At 37.6% G+C, this 19,154-nt stretch overlaps 1 protein-coding gene across 9 annotated transcripts in view; it reads right to left on the reverse strand.

Moving 5' to 3' along the window:
- The window catches only part of OSBPL9 (oxysterol binding protein like 9), a 172,351-nt gene that overhangs the window by 85,196 nt on the left and 68,001 nt on the right, over positions 1-19,154 (reverse strand). For all 9 annotated transcript variants that reach the window (XM_036256505.1, XM_036256511.1, XM_036256508.1 and 6 more), the window contains one exon: positions 9,641-9,717. In XM_036256505.1, the coding sequence (XP_036112398.1) occupies positions 9,641-9,717 (77 nt within the window). The remainder of the gene's footprint in view (positions 1-9,640; positions 9,718-19,154) is intronic.

The raw sequence follows: 19,154 nt of genomic DNA on the forward strand, positions 1-19,154 counted from the left end.
AAGCAAACTACCAGATACAATGATCAAAACCATGGTTATAACAATGCTCAAGGAACTTGGTGTGAAAAAGGACATAGTAATCAGAAATGAAGGATACACTAACTGAAACGAAGAATAAATTACAGTGAGTCAACAGTACAGTAGATGAAGCAGAGAATCAAATCAGCAATTTGGAATATAAAGAAGTAGAAAACACCCAATCAGAACAGGAAAAAAAAATAATCCAAATAAATGAGGACAGTGTAAGGAGCCTCTGGGGCAACTTCAAGCATGCCAACATTCGCATCATGGGGGTGCTGGAAGAGGAGAGAGAGCAAGAAATTGAAAACAGATCTTAGTCCTAACCAGTGTGACTCAGTGGTTAAAGCATTGGCCTGCACACCAAAGGATCTCAGATTTGATTCCCAGTCAAGGGCATGTAACTGGGTTGCAGGTTTGATCCCTGACCCTGGTCAGGGCGCATGCAGGAGGCAACCAATCAATGTGTCTCTTTCATACAAATGTTTCTCTTTGTCTCTCCCACCCTCCCCCTTCCCCCCCGATCCCTTCCACTCTCTCTAAAAAATCAATGGAAAAAATATCCCCGAATGAGGATTAACAACAACAACAACAAAAAGAAAACCTATTTTTAAAAATAATGATGGAAAACTTCCCTAACCTTGTGAAGGAAATAAACATACAGGTCCATGAAGCAAAGAGAGTTCCAAACAAGATGAACCTAAAGAGGCCCACACCAAGACATATCACAATTAAAATGCCAAAGGTTAGAGACAAAGAGAGAATCTTAAAAGCAGCAAGAGAGAAGGAGTTAGTTACCTACAAGGGAGTTTCCATAAAACTGTTAACAGAGTTCTCAACAGAAACTTTGCAGGCCAGAAGGGATTGGCAAGAAATATTCAAAGTGATGAAAAGTACGGACCTATAACCAAGATTACTCTACCCAGCAAAGCTATCATTTAGAATGGAAGGACAGACAAAAAACTTCTCAAACAAGAAAAAGCTAAAGGAGTTCATCACCACCAAACCAGTGTTAAAAGAAATGTTAAAGGGTCTTCTTTAAGAAGAAGGAAAAAAAGATAAAAAATATGAATAATAAATGGCTATAAAAAAGAATAAAATCTTATCATTTGTGATAGCATAAATGAAGCTAGAGGGTATTATGCTAGATGAAATAAGTTAGTCAGAGGACAAATACTGTATGATTTCACTTCTTTGTGGAATCTGAAGAACAACATAAACAAACAAAAAACAGGAACAGACTCATAGATACAGGGAACAGATTGATGACTGGCAGAGGGGAGGGGGTTTGGAGGACTGGGTGAAAAGGTGAAGGGATTGAGAAGTACAGATTGGTAGTTACAAAACAGTCAAGGAGATGTAAAGTACAGCATAGGAAATATAGTCAATAATGGTGTAATAACTATGTATGGTGCCAACTGGGTACTGGAAATATCAGGGGGTCATTTTGTAAAGTATATGATTATCTAAGCACTATGCTGTAAACCTGAAACTAATACAATACTGAATGTAAACTGTAATTGAAATTTTTTTTATTAAAAAAAAAAAAAGAATCTGAATGGTTTCCCTCCATTAATCAGTATCATCAAATAATCCATCCACTGAATGCCTCTTACAGGCTAACAAGAGGGGACTAAGAGGCTCAGTAGCCCCTTTGGCCTCTTTTCAAGGAGTATCCTACTTTAGTTGAGTATAATTACATGAAAACATACCACAAGCTAACATAAAACAAGTTTAGAATGACTATTGAAAATTCAACTTCTATATGAGTTGAAAGAGTATTTTAGTTGTCTTCTCCCATCCTCAGACTATCCAAATTGCAATTTGCATATACCCACAGCAAAGCAGAAACTACGAGAAAAGAAAAGAAACAAAGGGCCCTGGCCAGTTTGGGTCAGAGGTCAGAGCATCGGCCCGTGGACCAGAGAGTCCCTGGTTCGGTTCCTGCTAAGGGCACCTACCTCAGTTGTGGTTCATCCCCAGCCCGGGTTGGGGCCGTGTGGGTGGCAACCAATCGATGTGTCTCTCTCACATCAATGTTTCTCTCTCTCTCTCTCTCTTCCTCCCTCTCTCCCTGAAGATGAATGCAAAAATGTCGAGGTGAGGATGAAAAAAAAAAGGGAAGGCAGGCAGGCAGGCAGGCAGGAAGGAAGGAAGGAAGGGAGGGAGAGGGAAAATAGAAATAAAGGGAAAAGGTAGAAAAGAGATACTCCAGATAAAGTTATAGTCAATCAGAATGGAAGAAAGAATAGAATTAATATGTAGTGAGGCCTTGGCCAGTTTGGATCAGTGGTTAGAGTGTCAGCCCGTGGACCAAAGAGTCGTGGGTTCGATTCTGGTCAAGGACACATACCTGGTTACCGTTCAGTCCCCAGCCCTGGTTGGGGTTGTGCAGGAAGCAACCAATCGATGTCTGTCTGTCAGTCTGTCAGTCTGTCAGTTGCTCCTTCCCTCCCTCCCATTCTATATGAAGATAAATGGAAAAAAAGTATCCTCAGGTGAGGATTAAAAAAAAAAAAAGTACTGAGTACCTTCTATGTATAAGGCATGTTAGAAATATTATATCTTACCACAACTACTTTACTGAAGCTTTATACCTGTGCTTAAAGATAAGATAACTGAGGTTTAAAAGAAATTAAGTACTTACCCCAGATTACACATCTAGTAAGAGGGCAGAGCAAGAACCCAAGTTCTGGTCAGACTGGTTCTAAAGATATTCTACTATAACATACTGACTCTTAAACCATATTTAGATGGTCAGCTTTGCACACAGGTACTATGGGGAAAATACTATCAATAAGGTAGGTTTTTCTCCCTAGCCTCACAAAACTTATAATTTCAAATAGGAGGTGAGTTATATATAACATTATATTATTAAAAAATCCCTGGCTGGCCCTGGCCAATTTGGCTCAGCGGTTAGAGCGTCCGCCTGCGGTCCAGAGAGACCGGTCTCGGTTCCCACTAAGGGCGCGTACCTCGGTTGCAGTTTGTCCCAGGCTCTGGTTGGTTGCGTGAGTGGCAGCCACTCAATGTGTCCCTTTCACGTTGATGTTTCTCTCTCTCTCTCTTCCTCTCTCCCCCTCCTCTACCTGAACAAAAAATGGAAAAATGTCCTCGGGTGAGGATTAAAAAAAAAAACCCATGGCCAGTTTTTCTCAGTGGTTAGAGCACTGGCCCACAGACCAAAGAGTTGCAGGTTCAATTCTGGTCAAGGGCATGTACCTCGGTTGCAGTGCGTCCCCGGCCCTGGTCGGGGTCATGCGAGAGGCAACCAGTCAATGTGTCCCTCTCATGTCGATGTTTCTCTTTCTCTCCCTCTCTCTCTGTCTCTCCCACTCTATCTGAACATAAATAGAAAATATCTTCGGGTGAGGATAAAATAAAACAAACAAGCAAAAAACAAAACATAATGTATGTAAAGCCCACGCAATTCCTGGCATTTAAGAAATGCTCAAATATTAATACTGCTATTATTATTACAAAGTAGAATGTTATATAGGCTACAAAGAAATGAACATTTTAGTGGAGGTTAAAGAGGTAAGAGACCTTTTTTATTTTTATTTTTATTTATTTATTTTTTATCCTCACCCGAGGACATTTTTCCATTTTTTGTTCAGGTAGAGTGGGAGGGAGAGAGAGGAACAGAGAGAGAGAGAAACATCGATGTGAAAGGGACACATCGAGTGGCTGCCACCTGCACGACCAACCAGGGCCAGGGACAAACTGCAACCGAGGTATGTGCCCTTAGCGGGAACTGAACCCGGGTCTCTCTGGACCGCAGGTCAACGCTCTAACCGCTGAGCCAAACCAGCCAGGGCTGAAAGAGAGAGACCTTTTTTATTACAGTGATAACAAAAGGATGGCATGAAGAGATAATATGTGTACTGAGTCTTGAATAATTGGAAAGGATCTTATACAGGCAACTTTGAGGACTAGGGATGGTGAGGACGTAAAGCAGCACAAGTATAAGCTTAGAACCAGGAAAGATTTCTACGTGGAGTATCATGTATATGTAGGGACAGGAGATGGAAAGGCAGGTTGAGGTCAAATCAAAGAGAGCCTGAAATTCCCTAATAAGAAGTTTTACTCCATTCTACAGACAAATGTAAACCATTAAATGTTTTTCACAGCTATGGATGCTTTAAGATAATTAATTATAGTTGCTCATTTATAGGATGAAGAAGAAAATTCAGAAATATCAGGAGTGCACCAGAAATAGAGCTGACAAGAGGTAATAAAAACAATAGTCAGGTGACCTGAAGGGAGGGGTGTGATTCTACTTTAAAAAAAAAGAAAGAAAGAAAAGAATCCCCAGGTTTGGCAGGTTAGAAGTTACCACCTTAAAGGATACTCAACTTTCAAACCTCAGTGGTTTAGAGAATCCTGCTGTTATTAACAGAAATAGAAGAATTAGATAAATAGATGGGTTTGGGCCCTGGCCGGTTTGGCTCAGCGGTTAGAGTGACGGCCTACGGTCCAGAGATCCAGGTTCAGTTCTCGCAAGAGCAGGTACTTTGGTTGTGGTTTGTCCCTGCCCTGGTTGGGTCATGCAGGTGGTAACCACTCGATGTGTCCCTTTCATGTCGATGTTTCTCTCTCTCTCTCTCTCTCCCCCCTCACACTCTGTCTGAATTAAAAATGGAAAAATGTCCTCCGGTGAGAATAAAATAAAAAAAAAATAAAAAAGAGATGGGTTTGGGGAGTAAAGGAATGATAAGCTCAGTTTTAGCCATGTTGAGATTGAGTTACAGGGAGACCGCAAACTGGCAAAATCCAAAAGAAAAGAATGTATGACCAAAGCTAAATATCAAAAGAGATATAAAAAGGGGGGCAGGACATTTTAGCTGAATCCATGGAAATGGTGGGGGCTAATAGAGAATGAAAGAGTAAGGTCACTGTCAATGGAAACATCATGCAGCCAAGGGTATGGGTATAGGGTTAACTTTGGGAAAGAGTAAGAATATTTTTTTCCTTTGAAATATGAAAAATAGATAAAGAAAATATAGGTGAAGTCACTAAGCACTATTGAAGAAAAGGAGAGATCTTTTTCTATAAATAAAGGAACAGGCTGTAATTAGATACTGAATACTAATGAAAAGATTCAATTGTGGGGATTTAATTAGAAATCAGTAAGAAGAACATTAAATAGTTATAAATATCCAATAAAAGTCAGACAAAATTTTAATTGTTATAGATACAGCCATCTTGATTTTATTACCTTTAACAGTTTTAGAAGCAGAGAAACCAGACAATGGGGGAATGGAAACCAGAATGACACAAGTACAAAACATCCAGTGACATAGAAATTCTAAGGTTGAGAGAAAATCAACACTGAAGAAGCTGACCATAAGCTCACAGTGAGGAATGAGATAAGTAAAACTGAAAGGTACTAAATGGCCAAGAAAAAATGAAGAAGTAGAATTCAGACCAAAACGGGATAAGAAAAGTTCAGAAGTAAAGTGATAGAAGAGGTTGAAGGTAAGAAAACTGTGGTTACAGGGGAAAAAAAATTTAAATATATATACATGTTTTTATTGATTTTAAAGAGGAAGGGAAAGGGAGAAAGAGAAACACTAGTGTGAGAGAGAAACAAACATCCATCAGCTGCCTCCTGCCTGTCCCCCACTGAGGATCGAGCCCAAAACCCAGGTGCATGCCCTGACCGGAAATTGAACCAGTGACCTTTTGGTGCATGGCACAATGTTCAACCAACTAAGCCACACCAGCCAGGGCAAAGAAAAAACACTTTTTTAAAATCCTCACCCACGGACATTTTTGCATTCATCTTCAGACAAAGCGGGAGGGAGAGAGGGAGAAAGACTGAGAGAGAAACATCGACTGGCCACCACCCACACGACCCCAACCGGGGCCGGGGACAAACTGCAACTGAGGTATGTGCCCTTAGTGGAAGCCGAACCCAGGGCTCTCTGGTCCGATGCTCTAACTGCTGAGCCAAACTGGCCGGGTAAGAGAAAATACTTTTAAATTCAATATTATGGAGGTGGTGCAGCTCTTAGTAATGACAAGGCCAAAGCAGTATGGTTTAATGGTTTAACACAGAGATGAAACTCAATGAAAAAAGAAGAAATGTAAATACCCTCTCCCACACCCATATGGAAGCGCCATTAGTGCCTACTACAAAGTGCCTAATAGTATGTTAACCATCTCAAAGTACTCAACAAACAACAATGGAAACACCACGTATACATCATCTGTTTGTTCCTAAATTCCTTCAATTGTTTCTTCATTTAACTAACTGTTATTGAGCACTACTTAGAACACCAAGTTCTGGGAGGGGGAAATGGTAAGAGTAGTTGTTGTATTAGTAATGGCAACTAACATTTATCAGGTTCTTATGACAGCTAGACATTATTTCAACAAATGTGCATTTAACTCATTTAATGGTCAAAACCCTATAAAGTGGGTAATTTCATTCTCATTTTATAGATCAAGACTTTGGAACTCAGAGAGAATTAGTTCAATGTCAAGAGTTGGCACCAAAGTCAGGTTCTTCACTGTCTACAGGAAGAGAATCTTTACCTTTTTGTCAGTCAAATTAACATTTAATTAAATATTTCCAAATATCCTATCCTCTGCATAAACTTAAAAATATATATATATACAGAACTCTTCTGTGTCACTTTTTTTTTTTTCTGTAAACCTAAGGTCATTTTTATTTTTTAAAAAATTTTTTTAATTAATTTATTTTTGTTACAGATGTTTCTCCTTTTTGTGTCACATATATTTTAAAATATCAAAACTATCAGAGTTTAAGACTTCTCAGAGTTACTTTTTTCTTTCTGTTATTCCCAAAGACATATAAGCTATCTTCTTAGCAAAAGCTCAATTCCAAAATTGGATCAAATTAGGTTCCTGACTTTTAGGAATCTGCATCTTAACTGGGAGGTAGGAATTATATGTTCTTTAAAAGACAAACAAGAAGACTTGGTGAACTGTGCAATTAGTATGACATTCAAAGGAAATATATCACTTTGAATTTGGGAAATAGGGGAAGAGGGATCAGTCTTGGGGAGCTCAACAGACTAGGATGACCCTGAACTGGGCTTTGAAGAAAAGGAGCAGTTCGCCAAGGCAGAGTAGAGGCAGATGGAATTTCAGAGAGAGAAAACATCATGTGCAAGAATGTAGAGACCAGAATGAAAAATATGTATCCAGAGGAAAGCAACTAAGCAGCAGGCCTCTGGTAGGTTTATGTAGGGTTTCTTTTCTTTTTTTTTTATCCTCACCCAAGGACATTTTTGCATTTTATCTTCATATAGAGAGGGAGGAAGAGAGGGAGGAAGAGAAAGAGAGAAACATCAATGCGAGAGACACATCGAGTGGTCACCACCCACACAACCCCAACCAGGACTGGGGACAAACTGCAACCGAGGTACATGCCCTTATCAGGAACCGAACCCAGGGCTCTCCGGTCCATGGGCCGACGCTCTAACCGCTGAGCCAAACCGGCCAGGGCTATGTAGGGTTTACAGTGCAGAAATGTCAAGAGGAGTAAGCTGAGATTAGACCATAGAGAAACTTGAATGTCAGTTTGGCCAACTGTGGAGGGAATTTCATCTGCCACATTTTATAATAAGATTCTTAAATCACTTATCTTCATATAATAGTGAATGTCAACTGTAATTGGAAAAAAAAATTATTTTTAAAACAACAAACAAAACACCACTTACCTTCTTATTGAATCACAAATTTGGTGAAATGACACTACAGTCATTTATTAAACTGCCTAATTTTCTTTTAAAAACCTACAGAAATTATGAAGTTGCTTTTATTTTATTTATTCGTTTATTTAAATCTTCATTTGAGGATATTTTTCTATTGATTTTTTTAGATAGAGTGGGAGGGAAGGAGAGAAAGAGAGAAAGAAAGAAAGATTGATGAGAGAGATACATTGAGTGGTTGCCTCCTGCACAATCCTGTTACTAAGGTATGAGCTCTTGACCAGGAAATGAACCTGCAACTCTTCGGTCCTCGGGCCGATGCTCTAACAGTTGAGCCAAGCTGGCCAGGGTTGAAGTTGCTTTTATTTTATTTTATTTTTTCAAGGGGTAAGCAAAAGGAAAGTTTATTAGAAAGACAGACTACCCACAATGGGGAGGGGACCCGAGTGGGTTGCCCTGAAGTTGCTTTTAATAGCTCAGCCCTGGCTGGTTTGGCTCAGCAGTTAGAGCATCAGCCTGTGGACTGAAGAGTCTAGGGTTCGATTCCCAGTCAAGGGCACATACCTTGGTTGCAGGCTCGATCCTTGGCGGAAGGCAACCAATCAATGTGTTACACTCAAATCAGATGTCTCTGTCTCTCTCGCTCCCTCCCATTCTACCTGAAAAAATCAATAGCAAAATATTCTTGAGTGAGGATTAAATAAATAAATAAAATAAAATAAAAAGCATATCTCATACAGTAATTTGTAGATCTCCTAGTTCAGCTTGTATTCATTTTTTGATCTCTTAATAACCACATCCTCAAATAACGTCTTTTAAGCCTCTATTTGAACACTTTCAAGTGATGGGGAGCTCACCATGTTGTAGAATGTTCTATACTACTTTGTCTATTCAAGCCAATTCCTGGCATAGGACAAAGATAGGTAGAGAGAAAGGGTTAAAAAATCCGTTTTCTATAATTTGATCCTGTAAATCAAAACAAAATCCTCTATATGCCATAATATAAGCTTTTTCATTGGAGAATAAACACAGAAAACTATCTTCAGTATAGCAGAGTAGACATATGGTGTTTTCATCATCCAGCATCTTTTGTTCCTTATTCTGACTTTACTGGAGAGAAGGGGGGAGAGACACACAACCATCTTCAACCCTCTCAACAATGTGTACTAGTAAAGCAGATGACATCTCAGCTTCAGGGGTGGAACATATGAATGTGAAACTGTGCTTGGTCAGGATTGAAAAAATGACTACAGCTAAAATTATCAGCACTAACCTGTTCATCCTATCATGTCCAGAAAGAACAGCCTCCTATGGACGTGGAGTTCCAACAAAGTAAGGTAGGCTGAAATTGCTGCAACCATCTTACCATCAAAAAAGGGAGAACCTAACTAAAAATGAAGCCAACTCAGAAGAACTGAAACCAAGAAATGGAGGTGTGGGATCTGTTTAAGTGCCTGCTTCAAACCATCCCTAAGCCAGATTTGCTTTTTTCTTAACCAATTTGGGTTTTTTCTCTCCCTTTCATCTCAAAGAGTACTACCCACCACATATGATAATTGCCAAATCTTTTAACAATAAATGTAGGAGATCTACAACTTCTCAGCACTTATCTATTGTTAATATAATTTGGTTATATCAATAACCAACTATAGACACTAAATTTAAAAAAAGAATCTGGCACATTTTAACACAGCATTTCCCTTTCAACATTGCCTTACACAGTCGTGTTTCTAGACAAAAATCAGTATTTTACCCTACAGAAAGGAGAAGAAATGACTATAACTTTACTAAATATTATAATGCTATAAATGTAATAATAAGCAATTCAGAAATTTAAAGTTTTTATTATATCACATCACAGTGATTTAAGAAAACACAAAACAAATAAATTAATTTAAAAAAACTAATGAACTGTCTGGAAGCTATGTAAAGGCTCTTACTTGAAGCTGAAGAGTATGTCGAAGAATTGTTTCTTCTAAGGCATGGATCCACTTCTCTCGCTCATCAGCATCACGGGCTGAAATAAAAGATTATAAAAATTAAAACCTTAACTTCTACAATATAACTACAATATTGAAAGTAAAAGTTTTAAACCATGATGCTAACAGAAAAGGTTATTAGTTGTGTCATTTCCTTGATAGGTTTATCCTTCTACCCTTTCTAAATATGCAATCTACTTACAGCAATTTATAACAAAGGGAATAACTGTGTTCAGTAATAGCAAGCTACCTATCCACTGAGATCAACTAGAAAAGCTGGAATAATTATTTCAAAACAATTGGTTGAAGCTATCAGAAAACAACAAGGTAGTCAAGAATCAACAAGGCGAGATCTAGAAGACAAACATCCAGAAGATAAGCCTGGTATGTAGGGTCACTATTCTTCTAGTGGTATTGTAAATTCCAAGGGAGGAACTGTAGACAGAGCAATGTACTTACAAGTCCTGTCAATGTATGGGGGTAGGGGGTATATGAGAACCCTATGTACTTTCTACTCAGTTTTTCTGTGAACCTAAAACTACTCTAAAAATGAAGTCTATTTAAAAATAAAAATATAGTGGGGATAAATGGTGATAAACAAAGACTTGACTTGGGGTGGTGAACACACAATACAGTGTCCAGATGATGTGTTGTGGAATTGTGTACTTGAAACCTGTATAATTTTAACCAGCGTCACCCAAATAAATTCAATAAAAAGAAAAAATAAATAAATAAAAGAGACCCCAGAGAGCTCTCTGACCCCTCTACCATGAGTGGACAGAGCAAGAAGATGCCCATCTACCAGAAAACATGCACTCACTAGACACTGAAACTGCTGACACTTGATCTTGGACTTCCTAGCCTCCAGAAATGTGAGAAATAAATTTCTGTTGTTTATAAGCTACATAAAATAGATAGGTAGATAGATAGCCTTATAAGGCCAAAGGTTGGAGACCATGGCCCACCAACTGTGAGGACTTTGGTAAATAGGTCATGTTTTGATTAGAACCTCATAGGTCCTTGCAGTTAAGGTACCTTGCAATTAAGAATAAAATAGGCCCTGGCCAGGTGGCTCAGCTGACTACAGCATTGTCCCATACACCAAAATGTTGTCAGTTTGATTCCTGGTCAGGGAACATACCTAGGTTGCGGGTTTGATCTCCAATCGGGGTGCTTGCAGGAGGCAACCGATTGATGTGTTGCTGTTTCCCTCTCTTTTTCTTTCTTTCTCTCTCTCATATCAATAAAAATATATCATTGAGTGAGGGTTAAAAAAAAAAAATTAAAACAATTGCTCAGTCATCTGGGTGGCCCAGAAAAATCATGCCTGAAATGGATTAAAACAATCCCAGGTAGTTAGTGACTCTAGCTAGCAAAAGCAAATGAAAATCTTTTCTGTCAAAAGGTAACATCTTGGCTGCTAAATTATTTCTATAAACAATTTTCATATACAATGTCTAGCACACAAGCAAAAATAATCAAGGATACAATGAGAGAAAACTACACATAAATAAAAATCAAAAGACAAGAGAAACAAATCAACAGGTGCTCCAGATATTTGAACAAACAACCCCATGCTTTAAAAGTAACTATGCTTGCTCTGGCTGGGTAGCTCAGTTGGTTGGAGCATCATCCCATGCACCCAGAGGTTGTGGGTTCGATTGCCAGTCAGGGCACATACCTAAGTTGTAGGTATGATCCCTGGTCAGGGCACATACAGGAGGCAACTGATTGATGTTACTCTCTCACATTGATGTTTCTCTCTTTCTCTCTCTCTCCCACTTCCTCTTTCTATGAAATCAATGACAAAAACAATAACCCACATATCTTCGAGTGAGGATTAAAAAAAAACAACTATGCTTAATATATTCAGTACAAAACAAAACTTTGACAGACACTTAGAAACCTTTTTATAAGTTTATTTTTATTTATTTAAAAAAATTTAAATTTTTTTCAGTGACAAATTATATAGATTTTTAAAATAATTCAATATAAATTCTAAATTTGAAAAACACAGTAAGCAAATTAAGAACTTAATGGATGAGTTTAACAGCAGATAAGAGCAAGTAAGCAATTAGAGAATTGGAAGATTGGAAGAAACTCAGAACAAAAGAGATTAAGTCAAAAGGATAGAAAATATAGAACAAGGGGTAAGCAACATAGAGAGTGAGAGAGTGTAACATGAATGTAATTAGAATACCAGAAAGAGGAAAAAAAAGAACAGAAAAGAAGCACTTTCTGACAGAATTTTTCAAAACAGAGGAAAGACATTAAGCCACAGATTTCAGAAGCCCTAAGAATTCCAAGCATGATAAATCAAAGAAATCCATAGTAGGTATGGCAAAAATTACTGTAAACCAAAGATATAGGAAATATCTTAAACACAGTCAGAAATGGGGGTAGCAGGAGAGAGATATATTACTTTCAAAGGAACAACAATTAAATGGAGCTAAAGTCTCAAAAAAAAGGGGGAGGAAGATGGAGTAGTACATTTCATGGCTGAAAAAAAATAACTTCCAATCTAGAATTCAGTGAAAAATACCCTTCAGGAATTAAAATAAAATAAAGTAATTTCCAGATCAACAAAAACAGATTCTGTCTGTTTTTGAAACTCAAAGAAAATATGAAAAGGTATCCTCCATGCATAAGGAAAAACAATGTCTGATGGAAGGTGGTAGAAGCAGGAATTAATATAGAGCAACAAAAATCATAAGTACATTGTAAAAGTAAATGTTGACTGCACAAAATAATATTTCGTGAGGTTTTTGTTTTGTTTTGTTTTGTTTTTGCATTTATCTTCAGATAGAGCGCGAGGGAGAGAGGGAAGAAGAGGGAAAGAAAAACATCGATGTGAGAGAGACACATCAAGTGGTTGCCAACCACACAACCCCAACAGGGGCCAGGGACAAACTGCAACCAAGGTATGTGCCCTTAGCAGGAACCGAACCCCAGACTCTCTGGTCCACGGGTTGACGCTCTAACTGCTGAGCCAAACCGGCCAGGGCAAGAGAAAGGTTTTAAACAAGATTTTATATGATACTTTCAAGAGACTCGTATTAAATATAAGGGTTCAGAAATATTGAAAATACGAGTATAGAAAGATACACCATAGAAACCCTAATCCAAAAAAGGTGTTGATATTAAAATCACATAAAATAGACTTTACTACAAAAGGAAATGAAGAGGCTCACTTTGTAAATACAAGAGGTTCAAGTCGAGAGAGAGAGAGAGAGAGAGAGAGAGAGAGAGAGAAAGAGAGAGAGAGAGAGAAAGATTGATTGTCAGTAATGGGACAAACTGAAATCCTGTGATAGGAACACAGAATCATTTCTGTGCTCTTCAGGCCAAAGATATGTAATCTCAAGCAAATCATGAAGAAACATCAGAAAAAACAAACTGAGGTACATTTTATAAAATAATTAGCCTATAATCATTAAAAGTGTCAAGGTCATAAAAGTCAAAGAAAGACTGAGATAACTGTTCCAGATTAAAGGAGACTAAAGAGACAGAATTAAATGTGAAATGTGATTCTGAAACAGACCCTCTTGCTATAAAGGACATTAATGGGACAACTGGCAAAACTTGAACAGACTCTAAGGACTGAATGGCATTAATGCATCAATGTTAATTTCCTGCTTTTAATGGTTGTACAGTGTATATACAGGAAAACTTCCTTACTTAGGAAATACACAATAAAGCATTCAGAGATTATGGGACATCCAATTAGCAACTCACTCTAAAATAAAACAGTTCTGGGAGAGAAGTTCTTTGTACTATACTTGTAACTCTTCTGTAAGTGTAAGATTGTTTCAATTTAAAAAAAAAAACCAACTATACTTAAAAACATTATGATAAATCAGGGAAGTCATAAATAAATATAAATACGATTTTATGGATTGGAAGAGTCAATACTATAAAAATATTCAAATTGATCTATAGATTAAATGCAATGCAAATTGAAATTCCAAAAGGTATTTTTATAATTTGTCAAGTTGATTCTAAAATACAAATATAAATGGTACAAAAGGTTAAGAATAGCAAATGCTTTCTTGAAAAGAGAGAAGCATTCTTAGAGAGGTTATTCAATCAAATATAAAGTCTTAATTATAAAGCTACAATAATTAAGAAAATGTGGTATTGGCACAAAGACAGATAAATAAACCAATCAATGAACAGAACCCAGAAACAGGCCCATTCTTAAATATGGACACTTGATTTGTGATAAATGTGACACCAAAGAGCAGTAAAATAAGGAACAATCTTTCAATAAATGGTGCTAAGACAATACTGGAAAAAATGAAGTCTGACCTTACCTTGTACTATATACAAAAAAATCAATTAATTCTAGGTGATTCCTAAGTGTGAAAAAAATAAATAAATAAAGCTCCAGAAGGTAAAATGGGAGAATATCATCATAACTTTGGGATAGAAAAAAGCTTATTAAATGGGATATGAAACTCCTAATTACAAAGCAAATGACTGATAAATTTAACTACATCAAAGTTAAAAATTTTGGTTCATCAAAAGACATTATTTAGAGAATGTCATGATAAGCCACTGTGACATATAGAGTGAAATAGTATGGCCTCTACAGACAGAGAAAGACAAATAACATATGATTTCACTTATATGTGGAATCTAAAGAACAAAATAAATGAAAAAACAAAACAGAAAGAGACTCATAGATGCAGAGTACAAACTGATGGTTACCAAAGAGGAGGGAGTTTGGGGGCGGAGGAAGATAGGCGAAAAGGGGACAGGGATTAAGAAGTACAAAATGATAGTTAGAAAATAGATATAAGGATGTAAAGTTCAGCATGGGGAATATTGTAATATTGTAATAACTATGTATTGTGTCAGGTGGGTACTTGAATTATCAAGTGGATCACTTTGTATATTATATACTTGACTAAATACTATGCTGTACACCCGAAATTAATATAAAATAACACTGAATGTCAATTGCAATTGAAAATAAAATTAAAAGAAAAAAAATATGGTCTCTAGAGCCAGACTGCCTAGGTTCAACTGTGAGCTTTGTTATTTATTTATTTATTTTTTATTAATTAATTTATGTTACAGATATTTCTCCTTTTTCCTCCACTGATTCCCCCTGCCCTGCCCTGTCCTGTCCCCAGCTTTGTTGTCCATGTCGATTGTTCATGCATACATGCATATAAGTTCTGTGGTTTATCTCTCCCCCACTACCCCCTCTTCTGGGGATTGTCAGTCTGTACCCCACTTCCACATCTCTGGGACTACCCCATTCCTCAGACTGTTATGTTCATTATATTCCACAAATAAATGAGATCATATGATACTTGTCTTTCTCTGTTTGGCTTGTTTCACTTAGGATGATACTTTCCAGGTCCTTCCATGTAGTCTCAAAGGATAAGAGATCTTTCTTTCTTACAGCTGCGTAGTACTCCGTTGTGTATATGTAAGCTTTGTTATTTATTAACCGTATGACTTTCAGCAAGTTACTTAACCTCTCTAAGCCTCCATATTCTCATTTGTAAAATGAGAACAGTAATAGTATCTACCTCATAAGATTATTGCAGATTTTAAATAATACAAATATAACGCTTGGACAGGTACCAAGTTCACCAGATTCTTCCTTGATTGAATTAGTTCCTCTCTCCATCCTTTCTTTCAATTCCTACTGACAATATGCTGCTTCAAGCACTCACACAGTCTCATGCCTATAAACAAAATATCACCACAAATGTAGTACATGCACTAGATCTTGCTATCTCCAATGCAGCCTGCATACCTGACCCAGAATGCTATTTCCACCAAAAAATACAACATTCTCCCATATTCTACAGAATTCACCTAATCTTCTTGTCTAACAGTAAAAGCCCTCCACATCTTCTATTTCATGCCTCTTTTACCTTAACCAAACCATCTTTGCATTGACCTCATGGCATACTTTCCCTTCCTTGAACTATAACGTTGACTCTACCCTCCTTACCGTCTACCTAACCCCACATGCTTCCAAACAAGTCCTAGTTCTCCTCAAGGAAGCCTTACCTAACTAGTCCCGAATCTGTGATTGCTCTCTTCTTTGAACTCCTAGAGGACTTAGAAATGCCAATACATCACCCAGTTATTCTTTGATCAAATATTTACTATCTATAAAATTTAATCTTACACTGCCCCCACACTTTTCATGTGTTTATGATTTATCTCTATGATTAAATTTGATGTTATCTGATAATAACCACAGTCATTATCACAGTGCTAGATATATCACACCCAACCATCCTTCCATTCTCCCATCCATCCATCCACCCACCCACCCATCCATCCATTCATCTATCCATTAATTGAATAATTATTGTGTACTAAGTACTATGTAGAAACTGGGGATATAAATTCAAATAAGGGCCAGTCCTTGTCTTTATGGAGCTTACATTCAAGTGACAGAGGGAAACATGTAAAGTGACAGCTGCTATTATACAAAATGACTGGTACAACCAGAGAGGAAATCAGTGTAAGCACAGAGTTCAAAACCTATCCCAAGGAGTATGTGTTTGTGGAGATGAATTTGGGGAAGGCTTAGAGTTTAAAACTCAGAGTTAAGTTTTAAAAACTGAGTAGGGCCCTTGGTCGGTGTGGCTCAGTTGACTGGGCAACATCCCATGCAGTGAAAGGTTGCCAGACATATACTAAAATATCAACATATTATTATCCCACACAGCCTTAAGAGAAAACAAGTTCTATTAATAATCTAATAAATGATTAGCCAGAGAAAATGAGTAGGGAAGGGATTATTGGTAAATTCTAATTTCTAATAATACCTGGCTTTATATGGAAACAATATAAAGTGCACAGAAGGAAAAACAATATCCATCCAGTAAGTAAAATACTGATATTTTCAAGATTTATTCACATTCCCTATACTACACATATTTGAAGTAGATTTTAAGACCAGCTTCCAGCCCTGGCCAGTTTGGCTCAGCGGTTAGAACGTTGGTTGACCTGTGGACCAGAGCGACGTAGGCTTGGTTCCCTCGAGGGGCATGTACCTCGGTTGCAGTTTGTCCCCGTCCCAGTTGGGGTCATGTGGGTGGCAACCAGTTGATGTGTCTCTCTCACAACGATGTTTCTCTCTCTTCCTCCCTCTTTCTCTCCCACTCTATCTGAAGATAAATGCAAAAAAAAAAAAAATGTTTTCAGATGAGGATTAAAAAAAAACACCAGCTTCCAAAATTCCTATACTTTGCCATTCCTGATCCACTGCTTAGGAATCTGTTTTCTTAGTCATATTTTCTTCTCCTTTAAGACATACAACAACTATGAATAAATTACGGCTTGCAAAAGGAAGTGGAATAATTGCCTGTTTTGTAATTGAAGTAAAAAGAGAATTAGCCCTGGCCGGTTTGGCTCAGCGGTTAGAGTGTCGGCCTGCGGTCCAGAGAGACGCAGGTTCGGTTCCCACTAAGGGCGCGTACCTCGCTTGCAGTTTGTCCCCAGCCCTGGTTGGTCATGTGGGTGGCAGCTACTCGATGTGTCCCTTTCACGTCGATGTTTCTCTCTCTCTTCCTCTCTCTCCCTCCCACTCTATCTGAACAAAAAATGGAAAAATATCCTCAAGTGAGGATAAAAAGAAAGAATAAACCAATGAATGCATAAATAAGTGAAACAACAATCGATGTTTCTCTCTCTCTAAAATCAATTTAAAAAGATATGTACAGAAATTGTGAAAGTATAACAATCTGGACTATGTCAGTGACTTAAGACATATAGAAAAGGTAGAATGTAATGAACATTGTGACTCATTTGAAGTAGAGATCATGTAAAGGATGCAGATGCAGGGAAAGAGAAGGCTTCAAATATGATAAACCGGGATAGTAGAAATGCTACTCCACAACACAGAGAATATAGAAGGAAAAACAGGATGGGAATGGGGGGTTGAAAAAAATTTGGAGGGATTTAAAGAGAGACTGATTCAACTCTGAAAAATGGCAATCCTGACCTCCTAAAGAATCTTATTATCAAAAGTTTTACTGAGCTTATTAATTAACAAATATTTGTTGCTAGAAAATACTCCCTTCTCCAGGTAGAACACATCTTTAATGTATTCTGGGGAAGAGTCGGAAAAAGGTAATTTTGAGAAGCTGAAGCCACATCTCAAGTCATGAGAAGAAATATAGAACTTCAAAATACTTTCACTGATTACCAATGCTAAGAGTTATTCAGAAAGGAAGAATGATGTTACAAAATCACTCAACTTTTGAATTAGGTAATGAAAGGAAAGAGAAGAAAATTAAAACATGTTAGAAAATTCAGGAAGAAAACTAAAGCAGGGCAATTAAAATATATCTATAAGAAAAGAGAATCCGTGCCCTGGCCAGTTTGGCTCAGCAGTGAGAATAAGCCTGCAGACCAGAGAGTCCCGGGTTCAGTTCCCACTAAGGGCATGTACCTCGGTTGCAGTTTGTCCCTGTCCCAGTTGGGGTCGTGTGGGTGGCAACAAGTTGATGTGTCTCTCTCACAATGATGTTTCTCTCTCTCTCTTCCCCACTCTACCTGAAGATAAATGCAAAAAATGTCCTCGGGTGAGAATAAAAAAAGAAAGAAAGAAAAGAGAATTTGCTACTTTATTTTCTTGTCCACCTCCAAGGCAAACGAGGCCAAAATAGATGTGGCCTAACTTGACAGAATCATATAACAAGAAATTATAATGATCTATTTATGTTACTTGAAATAAAATGCTTAGAGAGTTTCTGAAAACAGATATTATTCCTTACATACGAAGAGTAGAGAAATCCTTTAGACTTAAAAAAAGTATGCAATGTATCTTCAGGGTATAAAGTATAGTAGTGGGACTTCTGTATTATAATCTTACAATATTCACAGTGAACAACCTTTCTGAAGGCCTCACTCTTTGCCCTCAGTAGCTCTTGAAGGAATTCTTTTCAGGGAAGAGAGACAGTAATAACTACTTCCTTCCTTCTCTATATTTAGTTGTAAATTCTTAATATCTTCAACTTTCTTTAGGAAAGCATATATTTCCAGGCCAAGACTGCAGTATAAACTCAGAAAAACCCAAGTACATTCTACAATCTTTAACTCTATCTGATAAAACACAATTTAGATCAAGTGAAATATCATTGGTTCAGCTCTCCCTACAATTTAGGACTCATATTTGTAACAAATTCCCTAAGTGTAAATAACATTTAAAAAATTCTTACTGATGCCCTGGCCGGGTTTCTCAGTGGTTAGAGCATCAGCCTGTGGACCAAAGAGTCATGGGTTCAATTTCAAGGTCAAGAGCAAGTACCTTGGTTGCTGTTTGATCCCCGGCACTGGTCAGGGTCCTGTGGGAGGCAACCAATCGATGTGTCTCTCACACATCAATGTCACCCTGTCTCTCTCCCTCCCTCCCTCCTTCCCTCTTACCCTGTCTGGAGATAAACAGAAGAATGTCCTCGGGTAAGGATTTTTAAAAAAAACTTCTTAATGATAA

The sequence above is a fragment of the Molossus molossus genome, unplaced genomic scaffold (assembly GCF_014108415.1).
Source record: "Molossus molossus isolate mMolMol1 unplaced genomic scaffold, mMolMol1.p scaffold_m16_p_12, whole genome shotgun sequence".
In the NCBI taxonomy this organism is placed as follows: domain Eukaryota; kingdom Metazoa; phylum Chordata; class Mammalia; order Chiroptera; family Molossidae; genus Molossus; species Molossus molossus.